The 16,766-nt window shown below is 37.8% G+C and overlaps 1 protein-coding gene across 1 annotated transcript in view; it reads right to left on the bottom strand.

Annotated features, from left to right (window-relative positions):
- Positions 1-16,766, bottom strand: part of IRAG2 (inositol 1,4,5-triphosphate receptor associated 2) — a 41,721-nt gene that overhangs the window by 1,089 nt on the left and 23,866 nt on the right. Inside the window, exons 11-17 of the mRNA XM_004383589.2 lie at positions 16,197-16,331; positions 10,341-10,488; positions 8,913-8,956; positions 6,877-6,939; positions 6,709-6,758; positions 6,307-6,408; positions 1,130-1,237 (exon numbers count right to left, since the gene is read on the bottom strand). Of these exons, the coding sequence (XP_004383646.1) occupies positions 1,130-1,237; positions 6,307-6,408; positions 6,709-6,758; positions 6,877-6,939; positions 8,913-8,956; positions 10,341-10,488; positions 16,197-16,331 (650 nt within the window). The remainder of the gene's footprint in view (positions 1-1,129; positions 1,238-6,306; positions 6,409-6,708; positions 6,759-6,876; positions 6,940-8,912; positions 8,957-10,340; positions 10,489-16,196; positions 16,332-16,766) is intronic.

Genomic DNA, 16,766 nt, shown 5'->3' with positions numbered 1-16,766 from the left:
ATAGTGACCCTATAGGACAGAGTAGAACTGCCTCATAGAATTTCCAAGGAGCGCTTGGTAGGTATGAACTGCGAACCTTTTGGTTAGCAGCTGTAGCTCTTAACCACTACACTGCCATGTACTGGGTAGAGTAGGATATGTGTGTATATACATATATATGTGTGTATAAGCATGTCACTTATTTCTCACCATAACCTGTGCTTTCCTGTGCTGAAATTTAAACTCTATTTCCTTTAGAAACACCCACAAAAAAGCTTATTACAGCATCATTTAGGTCTTTGAAAATAGTTAACTCGGTGCTAGACACTGTACTCAGCACTTTACATGTGCTGATTCATTTAATCATGACAATACAGTGACATAAATACTGTTACCATTATCTAATAGATGATAACTGGTGCTCAGTAATGGATGAACTTGCCTGTATCGCGTAACTAGTTGAAAGAACAAAAAAACAGTTGCCATCAAGTCGATTCTGACTCTTGGCAACTCTACGTGTTTCAGAATAAAACTGTACTCCATAGGGTTTTCATAGCTGTGACCTTTTAGAAGCAGATCACCAGGCCTTTCTACCAAGGTACCTTTGGGTCTGTTTGAACTGCCAACCTTTTGGTTAGTAGTCAAGCTCTTAACTGTTTGTGCTTCCCAAGGACTCCTCACACCTAGTTGTTGCTGTGTGCCCTTGAGTCGATTCCAACTCATAGCAATCCTATAAGACAGAGCAGAACTGTCCCATAAGGTTTCTTAGGCTGTAATCTTTATGGGAGATTACCAGGTCTTTTCTTCCACAGAGCAGCTGGTGGGTTCGAACTGCTGACTTTTCGGTTAGCAGCTGAGTGCTTAACCACTGCACCACCAGGACTCCTCATAGCTAGTTAGAGAGCTGGAATTTAAGCCTAGGCCATCTGTCTCCAGAGCCAAGATCCTAACACTGTAAACTCTCCTGCCTCTTGTAACATAGCTTCAGGGATAGCTATTGCAGACCACAACAAGTTTGCTATTCATCTTAAGACAGTTTGATAGATCTTTTAGTAAAATAATTTGATTAATACTAATACTGTTAACCCTGCCTTACCTTTCCTCATTTCTACCAAAATACTATGTATCATTTAGCAAATGGACAACTTACATTGAAGAACCATCCCATTTTGATGGATCATTTCTCTTTTCAGAGAGACTTGGCTTCCTTGTCCTTTCTACTGTTTCTTCTCCAGGTGGTTCTGAGTTGTCTTTAGTTCTGTAAATAAATCTTATTTTTAAATATTTGAAATTAAGGATAAAGGTATATAACTCAAGAGGCTCACAAATACTTGTTTTGCTTCAGGAAGATTTGATATTTATTTCTAAAAATCAAATGACCAAATTTATATTTTTAACCATTTACAGGAATTTTATTTAAATAAGAATTCTTCTATTTGGAAAAATAATAAATGTTTGTTGTAGAAAGTTGGGATACGAGCCAAAGAAGAAATAAAGGTTGTAGAAAATTGGTGAAATATACAAAGAACATATAAAAAGTTTATCAGTCTCACCCCTTACAGTTAACCAATGTTAATATTGTGATCTCTTTCTCTGCATATACAAGCAGTCCCCGGGTTATGAATGAGTACCATTCCTAAGTCTGTCTTTAAGTGGAATTTGTAGGTAAGTCAGAACAAATACAAAATTACACACTCAACAGAGTGTTAACAGCAATGTGATCCAGCAAACCGCTAAAGCCGTTAAATATTTTCATGAGTGTTACAAAGTACGTGTGTGCGTGCATTTGTAATTATAAACCATTGTATTTAATTCAGAATTTTAACATAATAGGCTTTATGGCAGTCTGTTCTTAAGTACGAGTTGTCCGTAAGCCAGACGTTCTTAACCCAGGGACTTCCTATATATGTATTTAACCACACTTTAAAAAATAAATTTGGATGCCATATTTCTTCCTCTTTTATATTTTTTTCATTCAATATATAATAAAACTTGTCATCATCAATATCATTTTTAAATATTCTTCTACCATGTCATTTTTTCACATTCTATTAACAGTTGATTCTACTTTTTCCTTTGTAGGAGTTTTGATTAATGCTAGTGTGGAGTAACCTGAAAAGTCATTTCTTCTCTTCCTCTAAAAATCTCAATAATTTGGAAAATCTTTATCAAAGTATTCTCAGTGTAAAGATAGTTAAAACAATCTAGTATTCACTGAGCTGGGGTATAGCAATTGGATTGACTGTATTTTGAATAAAATTGTGTCATTTACAGAGAGTTCCCTCCACCTGAACAAAACTTAATTGTTTCATTACAGGGCTTCACACTGGTTTGAACCAGTTCAGTCATGGCCAATGCAGTGAAACTGGAACAGACACGAATTGTTACAATTTGGGTGATTTGGAACGATAACTGGAATGGGAAAAATTACTGGTCAAAGCCCTCAAATGGGAGACTTGGAAGACGTGTAGTGAGCCTTTTCAGGAGCCTGATGTGTGAGACTGGATTATTGGCAGGACTGTGGAGAGCAACACACATTCTAAGCAGTGTGGTTGGCTGCTGTCTTTCAGGAGGGCACTGCTGTTTCCAACTCTGCTCAAAATCTGACTGGCAAGAGATTTGGTTGATATGCAGCGCATATGCTGCCCTTGTTTTCTAAGAGGGAGAGTAAGTTTCTAGCAGGGCTTTGATCCGTAATTTTTACCATTCCAGTTATTGTTCCAGTTCACCCAAATTTTAAAAATTCAGGTCTTTCCGTTTTTGCTTCCTTGGACATGACTGAACTGGGAAGAACCAGTTCAAAATCCTGTTTCGTTATCACTGTTATGGACTGAATTGTGTCCCCCCAAAATATGTGTTGTAAATCCTAACCTCTATACTTGTGGATGTAATCCCCTTTGGGAATGGCATTTTCTTTGTTAGTTAATGAGGCCATAGCAGTGTAGGGTGTGTCTTAAGCCAATCACCTTTGAGATACAAAATGAGCAGATTAGGCACAGAGAAGCAAGCACAGATGGGGGGTGATAGATGCCAGGCCACGTGAAGACTGCCAAGGACTGAGGCACAGAAGCTGAAAAGAGACAAGGACCTTCCCTCAGAGCCAATGGAGACAGGAAGCCTTCCTCTAGAGCCAGCACCTTGAATTTAGACTTCTAGCCTCCTAAGCTGTGAGAAAATCTATTTGTTAAAGCCACCTACTTGTGGTATTTCTGTTAAAGCAGCACTAGATAACTAAGACAGAACTTGGTACCAAGAATAGGGTGCCGCTCTAACAAATACCCAAACTGTGGAAGTGGTTTTGGAATTGGGTAATGGGTGGAGGCTGGAAGAGTTTTAAGGTGCCTAATAGTAAAAGCCTAGATTGCCTTGAAGAGACTGTTGGTGGAATTATGGATGAAGGCTTAAAAGGAAGGGAGGAGAGCCAGAGAGAAAGTCTCTATTGTCTTACATGTATGGCACCATCAACAGAATGTTGCTAGACACGTGGATATTAAATGTGATTCTGGTGAGGCTTTAAGAGGAAATGATGAATATGTGATTGGACAATGAAGGAAAGGCAATGCTTTTTATACAGTGACAAAGAACTTGTATAAATTATGTTCAACTGTTTGGTGGAAAGTGGAACTTGTAAGTGATGAACTTGGTAATTTGGCTGAGGAGATTTCTAAGCAAGATCTTAAAGAGGCATCATGGTTTCTCCTTGTTGTTTATAGTAAAATGTGAGAGGAAAGAGATTGCCTTAAAAATGAGCTGTTCAAAACAAAAACAGAACTTAAAGATTTGGAAAATTCTGTTGTACAAACTCAGGACATCAAGGATGTGGCTACATAATCTTTTATTTAAAAAATTAAGCCTGATGGATCTAACCAACCACTGCAGAAGAAAACCCATCAGCTTACACTGAAGGGGACAGAGACAAGACCACAGGAAAAAAAGCTGCCTGCCTCTTGGAATTCTACAGGCAGGAAACAGGACAAAGGAGCAATATCTTTTGTTCACCAAGAAAAGAAAAGGACCGTCCCTGGATCAGTTCAGAGATCAGCAGAACTGTTGAAAGGAGCACAGGAAACAGGGCTATCTTGGTTTCCAAGGGTGGAGCCACAGTCTCCTAGGTATCAAAGGGTATAACCATGCATCCTGAGTTTCAAAGGGTAGAGCCATGGCCTCCTAGATTTCAAAGAGTGGAGTTACAGCCTCCTGGGTTTCAAAGAGTCAGATCTCCACCAACTCAGTTCCAGAATGTGGGGCTGCCATTCATGTGTGCCAAGAGGATGGGGCTGCCACCCAAAGCTGAGGGGGCAGGGTTGCCATGTCCAAGGGACAGAAGAATGGAGCTTGCCAGAGCCAAAGGTGTGGGGTCACCACTGAAATGGACTAGGAGAATGGGTCTACCCAAAGCCAAAGGAGCAGATTTGCTGTCCCACTGGGCCTGGAAGGTAGGGCAGAATCCAGAGAGCATAGCCAACACCAAGAGTCTGGCAGGCGGGGCCATTGCCTAGATGGTCTGGGAGAACATAATTGTTTTCAAGCCTTTAGAGCTAATGTAATTTGTTTTGCTGAGTTTTGAACTTGCTTGGTGCCCATGAACCCTTCTTCCAATTTCTCCTATTTGTAATAGAAATGTCTACTTTGTGCCTGTCCCACCATTGTACTTGGGAAGCAGATAACTTGTACTCTAGATTTCACAGGTTCAGAGATGATGGGAAACTTTGCCCCAGGATGGAATGCACCTAAAGTCTCACACACATTTGATTTAGATGATTCAGAAGATGAGATTGTATTTTGCATGTACAAAGGACATGAATTTGGGGGGCCAAAGGGTAGAATGTTATGGATTGAATTGTGTCCCCAAAAATATGTACTGTAAATCATAACCCCTATACTTGTGGATGTAATCCCATTTGGGAATAGTATTTTCCTTGTTAGTTAGTAAGGTTATATCTGTGTAGGGTATGTTTTAAGCCAATCATCTTTCAGATAAAAAATGAGCAGATTAGGCACAGAGAAGCAAGCAGAGATAAGGGGTGATAGATGCCAGGCCACATGAAGATTGCCAAGGAACTGAGGCACAGAAGCTGAATGGAGACAGGGACCTTGCCCCAGGCCCAAAAGAGAGAGAAAGCTGGCACCCTGAATTTGGACTTCTAGCCTCCTAAATTGTGAGAAAATAAATTTCTGTTTGTTAAAGCCACCCACTGTGGTATTTCTGTTACAGCAGCACTAGATAACTAAGACAAATAGGCTCCCAGAATTATTAAAAAACGAAAACAAAAACATGGACTCTTTGAGAGTAGGTACTGTGTCTTCTAATCTTTATATCCCTTAGGATTGAGCATACTAAAATCTCTAAATTGTACAGATGAGGAAACTGACACCGCACAAGATTAAGCAATTTGCCCAAGGTTGTCCAATGACATGACTCAAAGGCAGCATTTCTTCATGCCCCTCATTCTTGCCCTCTACCTTTCAAAAAAAAAAAAAGAAAACAAACCAAACCCATTGCTGTCAAGTTGATTCCAACTCATAATGACTATGTAAGAGTAGAACTGCCCCTTAGGTTTTCCAAGGCTGTAAATCTCTATGGAAGCAGACTGCAACATCTTTCTCCCATGGAGCAGCTGGTAGGTTTGAACTACCAACTTTTCAGTTAGCGGGGGAGCCCTTTACCACTGTGCCATATTTTATTCGTTTGTTTAATTTGCTAAAGTTTTATGTTTCTCTGACTCTTGATTTACATAAATGAAAGATGTATACACAATACATATATGTTACATATATGCACATCTATACATATATGTTACACATATATTTCTTAAAAAAAAACAACTCTAAGTTAATGAACTATTTTTTTTCTGTGGCTTTTTATTGACCTTTCCTCCTGAGGGCCAGATACCTATTCAGGAGACAAGTATCTTTGCAAGTCTGGCAAATTCCAGGGTCTTTTCTAACTCAGGACTCTAACCTTGCAGATGAGTGCTACAAGAGTGAATGTATCCACAAATAATACTTATATAGTGTTTTATGCCAAAACCCACTGTCGTTGAGTCAATTCCAACTCATAGCAACCCTATAGGACAGAGTAGAACTGCCCCATAGGGTTTCCAAGGGGCAGCTAGTGGATTTGAACTGCTGACCTTTTGGTTAGCAGCTGAGCCCTTACCCACTGTGCCACCAGGGCTCCATAGTGCTTTATAGTTTATAAAAAGTCTTTCACAATGAATTATCTTTTTTGATGATGCAGCATTGATCTCATCTCTGAATAAATATGGCCCCACTGTTTATGCCGTGGTTCATGTCAGGTTAATAAGCACGCCAAGCTTTACTTACTTTACTTCACATTTTTCTTCTTCAGCATCTGCCCAGGAATAGGTGCTAATAAATCGACATAGTGAGGGACGGTGTTCACTCTGCTTTGACCCCAAAATACGCCTAAATAAAGATGATTATATCCACTTGTTAAATAAAATGTATCTTTAGCCATTATCAATTTATTTCCTATTGCTTAAATTAATATAAAAATTTTATGTTATAATTAATTTCTTGGCACAGTCACAACTTGTTTCATAATAAAACAACCCCACAATAATATATGCATTAAAAAAATATTTATTCTGTTTATACTCTGTACAAATCAAATGTTACTGTATCACTTATTTCAAATGCTCATTTATGTTAGCCCAATTATAAAATAGTGAGGTTCTAAAAAAGCAATTATAAAATTACACTTACCAACTGCTTGACCTCCGACTGAATCGGTCATTGTTTTCCATCCCAGCCATCTTCAGAAGTTCAGATGTTAAAGAAATGATAAAATATGAATTTAGTAGGGTAAGTTCATATTTTTGTCACCTGAAAATGAATATACTTTTTATTAAAAATGCTTAGGAATTTGCTTACCGTTCCTACATTTCCAGTATTTCTAGGCAGAGAGACAATGCTTACTCTTCGAAGAGAAGATGGCTACATGAAGGAGGAAAAGGTACATTTAGAAAATTTTCAGTGTTTTATTCTTGTATGCAACACTGATGAACATACTGTACACACACAACTATGCACTTGTCCACTGCTGAGTAAACAATGGGAACAGTTTAAGGGCTTTTGCTATGGTCAAATTGCCTTCTAGAATATTCTACCTTCCCCAACATTGGATTATTGTAATTTTTGCCTATCAAACAAGGATTATATAGTTTCATGTTTTGACTTCTAGTATCATTGAACATTGTTTTTCTATCTTGAATAACCATGTGTATTTCTACTCTAAGAACCACCTATTTATGTCCTGTGTTCATATTATTTTTTTCATATTTGTGGCAGAAAAGTTTTTTATTGTTAATGCTGCCAAATCTATTCATCTTTTTTTTTTCCTTTTGCTATCATTGCTTTTCTGCTTAGAAAGGTTTTTCCCAACTCAAGAGGTGATAAATTATGCACCCATATTTGTAGCCTTTCTTTTTTTCATGGTTTAGTTTTTTTTGTTTTTTTTCATTTAAGGATGTGCCTGATATTTTAATGCATGGATGTTTTTATATATCAGACGTAGGCTTTACACAGAAAAATGTTATGTAGTATTATGTGGTTCTTAAAGTTTAAATAAGAACAACTTCAGGATATAAAAACTTTTAAATGTAGTACATGTACTAATTTAAAGTACTTTTATGGTGAACCTTTTTCTTAAACCACCATCCCTAACTTCATATGTTATAGAGCATCCAGAATTTCTAATTGGGGTCTAAGAAACGTGGGTTCTTCCTCTACATGATCATGACTAATCACTTAACTTCTGTGCTTTCCTGTTTTCCTTGTCTGTGAAAAAGAGGGATTTGGATGGAATGAGGAGCCCTGGTGGTACAGTGGTTAAAGCGCTTGGCTGCTAATCAAAAGGTCGGTCGTTCAAACCCACTAGCCACTGCATGGGAGAAAGATGTGTTAGTCTGCTTCCATAAAGATTTACAGCCTGGGAAACCTTATGGGGCAGTTCTACTCTGTCCTATAGGGTCACTATGAGTTGCAATTGACTAGATGGCAGTGTGTTTGGTTTTGGGTTTGGTGGATGGAATGACTGTAAAGTCACTTGCTCAAAAATTCTGTAAATCTGTGAAATCTTGATTTTCAAACTATGGCAGAGATTGCTGGTTGACCTTCAATATGTCATTTTCCCCCTTTTCATTCAGAAACAAACCCCGTGACTTTTAGCTAGGCTCGTGGCCTCCAGAATAAAAACTATTCCCAATCTTATGTGGAGCCAAGGAAGAAAAGGGAAATGTTATGTGGGACATTCATTAAGTGTCTCTAGAGAGAGAGGAAACACCTCTTTTTGCTTCTTTCTTGTTGGACTGGATGTAACAAGGTGGACTTGGAGCCACATCTGAAGTAGCCATCTTAGACCATGAAGTGGAAGCCAAAAGCTGAGGGTGATGGAATAGGAAGAGAGGCGGGGCCTGGTCCCTAGGGATCTGATGAAGCTACTCTACCATCACTGGACTGCCTATTTCCAACTTTTGTTTTACATGAGAAAGAAATACACTATTGTCATAATGGCTTTCCTGACACTGGCAGGCAGACTTAATTAATACAATGATATAGCAGGAAGTATAAAAGCATACATATACAAATATAAATACACACACAGATATACATACACACAAAATCCATTGCCGTTGAGTCGATTCCGACTCATAGTGACCCTATGAGAGGAGAACTGCCCTATAGGGTTTCCAAGGAGTGGCTGGTGGATTCGAACTGCCAGCCTTTTTGGTTAGCAGATGAGTTCTTAACTGCTGCACCACCAGGCTCCTCATACACACATAAATAATTAAAATCACTTGTTTTGTTATTTACATTTAAAACCATGTAGCTTCAAATATTTTAAAAACCATCTTATAAACATTTGATAGACATTTGTTAAATGAATTAAAGAGGGAATTAATAATTACCTTGGAGTTTAGAGAAGCTGAACGTTTTTTAATTTGGCAGTCACCTGAAGGGAAAAACACATTGTACAAATTACATATGTAATTTATGTTAAAGGAATGATCTTAATCCTTTAGAAAAAAAACGCAGTGACCAGAAAAGTCTTATTTAAGACCCTAGAGACTACTGAGCAATGTAATATCTGCTTATCATTTGTGATTATAACAATTGCCATCTTAACCATTGAAAAACAATACTCTTTGTTGCTGTAGATGTCCACAAGGCCTACCTAGCACATAAACAACCAAAAACTAAACCTGTTGCTGTCACGTTGATTCTGACTCATAGTGACCCTATAGGACAGAATAGAACTGCCCCATAGGGTTTCAAAAACTGTAAGTCTTTACAGAAGTAGACTGCCACATCTTTTTCCTGCAGAGCAGCTGGTGAGTTCGAACCACCGACCTTTCGGTTAGCAGCTGAGTGCTTAACCACCATGCCACCAGGGCTCCTTTTACCTAGTACATACCAAAAAACGAAAAACAAAACCCCAAACCCGTTGCCGTCAAGTCAATTCCAACTCATAGTGACCCTATAGCACATAGTAGACACTAAATGATGTCTGCTGAATTAATGAATCTCAAAATACAGATCAGAAGAGTATCTAATATGTTTACTTTTCCAGAAGAAGGAAGAGTTCATTAAAATAAGAATTCTGTCAGAAAAATTTGTACTGTTTATTTAACATAAAACTATTGTAAGATTTGTATAAACTTTATGATATCTTCCATGGCCTCATAATGTCTCCCTATTTTTCAATCCATTCAGTTTACTGCGCCAAAGTTATCCCTGCTTTGAGGAATACAAAACCATCATTGATGAGAATGGTTTATTTAAGTTATTCCACCTCACTTTACGTGTGGAGGAAGAACTAATCCTAACATATCCTAAACAGAGAAACACTAGGGTCAGCTTAGGTCCCTGGGTGGCACAGTTTGTTCTTGGCTACCAACCAAGAGGTTGGTGGTTCAAACCCACCCAGTGGAGCCATGGAAGAAGGGCCTGTTGATCTGTTTCTATAATGATTAAAGCCAAAAAAATCTATGGAGCTCAGTTCTACTCTAACATATGGGGTTACCATGAGCCTGAACAGACTCGGCGGCAACAGGAGGGTCAACTTAATGAACTGGATTAAATATATTCTCTTATCTCAGCAATCTAAATTGATATAGTGCATTTTTGGTGTCATTATCAATAAATCCTTCTTGTCTCCCAGCCTGTTTTCTGACATCTTTCTTTTGGTTATATAAATAATAGCAATGAGTTATTATTCTAATATAACCTTAATCTAAGGGTCTTATATTAAAGATACAATATGGTTTAAAGAGAGGTAAAATGAAAATGTTAGAAAAACCTGATTGATACTGTTATCTTAAACTTTTATCTATTACCTTCATCTCCAAGAGGGTTAAAAGATCTTTCATTCTGCAAAAGAACCTGTTTCAGTTCTTCTAATTCAGCATGCTCTTTGGCATACATTCTCTTCAGGTTTTCTACATGCTGAATCATCACTTCAACTGCTTTACTAACCCGGCTTTCCTAGTAGGGGAAAAAAAAAAAGAACAAGTTTACATTGAAAATACTATCTCAATATCCAGTTAAAGATGCTGATTAAACACATACATTTACCATCACTCCATTCTAAAATCCCACTAAAATGACAATTAATGGTATTTTTAAAAATCCATGAGTCTGCAAGGGCAAATAGAACAGTAGAGAATATAATAGCAATAACATTTTGAAAGCTGGATAGGACTAATGATAAATGACTTAGAAGACTTGAAAACCCTAAACCCTGAAAAAGGCAGTAAGGAGAGCCTATAGAAGCAACCTGGATTGCAGTACAGAAAATCCCAAAGCTCAAGAAATGGCACAAATACCTCTAGAAGTAAGCTTGAGGGTGAGTGTGTGAACAGACAACTGGTTGAAAGTGTGTGTAAAAAGCAATTAGATCCACAGATCTCCTCCCTTACACTGCCCCCTAGCAAAGCAACTTCCCTTCTACCACACTGATAAAATACTGTACTTCTGGAAAGAGTTAAACAGAGGGTCTGTACCTTGGGAAATACCAGATAGTTGATGGTGAGTGTACCATACTGAAAACAACAGATTTAAGTAAAAGTTTGTATACATTCTGAAGATTGAGATCTCCCAGCCTTATTCTTCCTTGCAGCTCCCAAATACTGGCATCTAGGCTTATACTCTCAGGGCAGGCAGGTGGAAGATTTTCCCCAGGAAAGCTAACATCCCAAGATAAAATCATAAAAGCACTGACTTTAAGTGTACCCCAATGGAACATCTTAGCATGTGTGAAGCTCAGAGTCAACAAGAACCGGCCTCATCCAACGCGCATAGAGCTCCCAATCAGCTGTATCATCAGACAGTGGAGGAAAGTCTCTAGCATGAAAGATGAAGAACAAAACACAGAAAGAAGCAAGCTGGAGGAAACCGTCTGCAGGAAACTATCACATCTTAAGACAGTTAAGAGTAATTCTTGCATCCGTGAAGTAGGAACAAGGTATTTTTAAAAAGGAATATTTAGAGAAGAACAACAACTTAAAAAAATAACTTCTGGAAATTTAAAACAGAAAAAAGAAATTCAGTAGAAGAGTTTCAAGATAAAGTTGAGGAGCTTTCCTTGAAACTAGAGCAAAAAGACTAAGACGCAGAAAAGAGATGAAAGAGGATCAGCTCAGGAGATAAAATATTCAAATAATGGGAATTTGAGAAAGTATAGAAAATGCAGAAAAATGCCAGAAAATGTAGAAAAAAGAAATAAGAAAATTTCCAAACTGAAGGATATAACTTGCTAGCTTTAAAATGCTTACTTAAGGCCCAAAACAGTGGATGAAAATAAACCCAGAGCAAAAGAGGGTAGTAAGGAAAATAAGTTATATTAAAAGATTCTGAGAAGTAAAAGGATTATAAACAAAGCCTTAAGAGTCAAATAGCATCAGACTTCAGTAGCAATACCAAATGCTAAGTAGAAAAATGAAGAATTGCAGTGAAAATTCTAAGGGAAACAATCTCTAAATCTAGAATCCTTCACCTAGCCAGAATATCAATTAAGCATGAAGATAAACACATTTTCGGTCGTGCAACATCTCAAAAAGTTTACCTCCCATACACCCTTTTTCTCAGGAAACTGCTAGGTATAATGCTCCACCAAAATGAATAAACCAGCAAAAAGGAAGACATAGGATCCAGGAAATGGATCAACTAAAGAGAGAAGTGAAAGGAATCGCCATTTAAATGAGTTCTTAAGGCTTCCAAAGTGCCCTGGTGGTGCAGTGGTTAAGCATTCAGCTGCTAAGCAAAAGGTCGGCAGTTCACATCCACCAGCCACTCCTTGGAATCGAAGGCAATGGGTTTGGTTTTGGGTTTTTTTTTTTTAAGACTTACGAGGGACCAAAAGAACAATCAGTCCCAATTGGAACAGGTGGGAAGTCTCTAGAAGCAACATCTCAAAGAAAATGAAGTTGACAAAACACCTAATGAGTGTGAATGTATTGGGAGAAGTAGACTCTAGGAGAGTGCAAAGAAGGAAAGGTCAAATAGACCACTGTACTGTGTCTGCTGTGAACAACATTTACATGGTCATAGTAATGTTAACACCAAATATCGATCTAGCTAATATTACTCGTTCAGTCACTTACTAACAGATATTTATTGAGCACTTTCTATGTATTAGGTACATTCTAAGCATGGGGAATACAGCAGTGAACCACACAAATACTTTTCCTTCATGGAGCTTATATTCTAGTGGGAGTAGACAGACAATAAACCAAATATAAATAAAATATATAGTATGATACAGGTGATTAGTGCTATGAAAAACAACAAAAGCAAAGAGGAAAAGGGGGAATGAGAAGCTCTGGAGTGGGAACAGCTGAAGTTTTACATAGGATGGCCAAAGAAGGGCTTTCTGTGAAAGACTTGCAGGAAGAGTATTCTAGGCTGAGGGAAGAGCTAGAGCTAGGGGCCAAAAGTGGCACTGCGTCTAGTGTGTTTGAGGAACAGGAAGAATACCAGTGTGGCTGGAATGGAATAATCGAGGGAGACAGTCAAGGGAGATAAAGTCTAAGAGGTAAGAGGGCAGGGGAATTATGGAGAAACTTTAAGCCATTGTAAGGACTTGGCTTTTACTCTGAGTAAATGAGGTGCCAATGGAAGGCTTTGAGCCAAAAACTAACATAATATGACTTAAGTTTTAAAAGAATCACTCTGACTGTTCTATATTGAAAATAGACTATTTTGGAGGGAGGGACTAGGGAGGATAGATTTGAAGCAGGGAGACCAGTTAGGAAGCTGTTGGTTAATCTGGGAGATATAGAATGGTGGCTTAGATCAAGGTGGTAGCAGTGGAGAGGGAAAGCAGTGGTTGGATCCTGGATATACTCTGATGGTAGAGCCAACAGGATTTGCTGGTAGGATTTAATGTGGGGTATGAGAGAAAGGTATTAAGAATTACCCGCAAGAATTTTTGGCCTGAACAACTGGAAGAATTGAGTTGCATTTGGAGACTGTGGGTGAAGCTGGTTTTGGAGAGACCACTAGTAGTTTAGTTTTGGATATGTTAAGTTTAAGTTGCTTATTAAATATCTAAGTGGAAATGTTGAGTAGGCAGTAGTTTATTCTAGTCTGGAACACAAGGAAGAGGTCCAGGCTAAAGATGAATTTGGGAATCTTCAGCTAACTAGAATCATATGTGGACTGAGTGCAGACAGAGATCAGAGGGTGGAATGCTGGAGCCCCTCAATACTAAGAGGTCTGGGGGAAGGGGTCAAACCCACAAAGGAGCCTGGAGGAGCTGTCGATGACATACAGAGAAAAACCAGGGAACATGGTGCAGAAGCCAAGTGAAGAGTGTGTTTCTGGGAGGAGGAAGAGCTCAGCCTTGTCAATGCAGCAGGTAGGTTAAGGAAGATGAGGACTGAGAAACTGAATTTGGTAATGTGGACGTCATTGGTGCATAGGTAAAATTAGTTTTGTAGAGGCAAAAGGGTAATTAGCATGGTTTACGAGAGACTGCGATAAGATGGATGGGAGACAGTGAGTACAATTCTTTGCTATAAATAGGAACAGAGAAGCAGGGTGGTAGCCAGTGGAGAAAAGGTCAACAAAGGTTTTTTTGTTTTTGTTTGTTTTATGTTACTTTTTGCATCTTAGAAACAACAGTGTATTTGTGTGCATATGGGAATGATTCAGTAGAGTGGGAAAAATCGAAGATGGAGGAGAGAGGGGAGAACTGGGGCCCAAATTCCTGAGAGAGTTATAGGGGAAGGGAACCTCATATAGAGGTGGAATGGTTGCCCTTAGAAAAGGTTGGGATAACTCATTGTTAGTAACAGGAAGGAAGGATTCAGGTACTAGTGGGTTCAGAGTTTATGACAGTTTTCTTCTGATTGCTTCATTTTTCTCAGGGAGGTAGGAAGCGAGTCACCAGTTGACAGACAAGACGGGAGAGGTGATGATGGTGGTTTGAGAAGCAAGGAGGAGGTCTGAAATAGATATTTAGCAGAGAGGGAGGGTAAATGATGGGAAGCCATCAACAACCCACCTGAGGTTTGTGATGATGAATTTAAAGAGAGCTCAGTCAGCACAGGGGTGTGATTCTGCTTTCCAAACAAGCAGGCACAGAGCAGATGAAGTGAATTTAACTTGGGTTGTAGATTTGCCAAATGAGTAAAATAAAACAAGAGCGAAGGTGTTGAGGGTACATGCAAGGGAGCTAATGCTGTGTTTGACCACGGAATTTAAGCTTGTTGGCAAAGAAAAAAGAGAGGAAAACAGGATGAGGACCATGAAAAAGGTGTATGGGAGCAGAGATTGATCGAGAATGAAATATTCATCTTTGTATTTGGAAAACAATAGATAATGCCTAATACTGAAAATAAATCACTATATGGAAGTGTAAGCATATTATTTAGAGATATAGATGTAAATACAAAGAAACAAACAATCCAACAAATCAGAAGAGTTAAAAACTGTTGCTCTGGAACAGGGGAAATGGGATAATAAGACTTACAACTACTTGACTTTAAAACTATGTACATTCATAATTTTAATAAAAATAAAAACAAAAACAATATGTGTACTAACTGTTTAATGAGAAACTATTTTGTTCCATAAACCTTCATCTAAAGTGAGAATAGCAGCACAACTGGGAGAACATAATTGATGTCACTGAACTGTGCATGTAGAAATTTTTGAAATGGTGTATCTTTGGCTATGTATATTTTCACCAAGAAAGAAAAAAAAAAAGGTCGAGAAGGGAGAGGGTTGACATGTCGTGGGGTTGTTATCCAATGTCATAAAACAATATGTGTGCTGACTCTTTAATGAGAAAATATTTGCTCTTTAAAACTTCACCTGAAGTACAATTAAAAAACAAGCCAAAAAATAAAAAAGAATATTATTATTCATTAATGAAAGGTGAAAAAGGAGCTAGGATACTAAAAAATGTATAACAAATGATCAGACTAAAACTACCACCACAATTAAATGTCTTAGGAAAATATCATATTCAACAAGTTCACTTAGGTATATATTTTAAAAATTCAAGTTTCTACAGATTTGCCCAAGAAGAAATTTTGAAATTTCACTTCTCTAAGAACAAGTGTGCAAAGATGAATGTATAAGGATTTTTATTGTAGCATTGTTTATAATATCAAAATGTCAAGAACATCTTAAAATGATCAACTCTAGGGAGTTGGTTAAATAATTTATGATCTATCCAACTAACAGAATACCATGAAATGATGATATATGTGTATATATTTGTATCATATAGAAAGTTGTCCATGCTATCTGTTGAATAAAAAAGCAGTAGATTATAACTTTGTATGGAGGGAGTAACCACAATGATGAACTTGAACAGTACAGCTGTAATGAGTATGACACAGGCCTGGGTAACATTTCTTTCTGTTGTCAAAAGGTTGCTATGAGCTGGTGTCAACAACAGCTATCTGTCTGTCTATCTACCTATCTATCTTTCTCTCAAGACAGAGTGTCTAGAAGGATATATAATAAAATTTTTATAATGATTGTCACTGGCTAACAAGTGATTTTTCTTTACATTTTTATTTGTATAATCCATTTTCTATTTTTCCTACATTAAACATGTATGTCATACAATAATGAAGTACTTTTTAAAACTTCTTCCTAGAATTGTAATCCATAAATTGAGAGAAAACAAATCCTTTTAGTTTAATTTCATTGTAACTAAAGAAAATGAGATAGGTTACCTGATTAATGGCTCCCAACATCTCGGCCCTACTGGCCATTCGTACTGTGCACTGACTAAGGAATGTTATGCCCTTCTCCAGCTTCTTAATGATTTCCTGGGCCTGGTTGTCATCTTCACACAGAGGTGTTAAAGACTGCACAGAGAAAAAAATATTAAAATGTATCTAACCCAAGCATGTGATTCTAACACTAAGCTATAAACATGGATGGGTAGTCAAATCTCAAGTTACCTTGGTGGAGGATAAGAAGCAGCAGCAAAGACCAATAATGAATGATATAAAAATATTAATATCTTTGCTGGCTATCTGGAGACTATACATGTGTTCAAAAAACCTTTTATGTCTATTTTTGATGCCTTCCTTCTTTACTTCCCAAATCTGCCACTCTCTCTTGTGCATTCACATCTTTCCTTTATGTTAATGGGATCCGATATAATTAGGTCATAATGGTGAAGAGACTGTGCTTATCAATAAATTGAATGCATCTTATGAGAAGCAAAGTTTGAACTTTTGAGAAAAAGAATGCAAATATACTGGAATTAGACACACTCTGATTACTACACTTGCTCT

Source organism: Trichechus manatus, unplaced genomic scaffold (genome assembly GCF_000243295.1).
Source record: "Trichechus manatus latirostris isolate Lorelei unplaced genomic scaffold, TriManLat1.0 scaffold00112, whole genome shotgun sequence".
Taxonomy (NCBI): Eukaryota; Metazoa; Chordata; class Mammalia; order Sirenia; family Trichechidae; genus Trichechus; species Trichechus manatus.
Note: the sequence above shows the minus strand (reverse complement) of the source record. Positions and strands in the feature narration are given on the sequence as shown.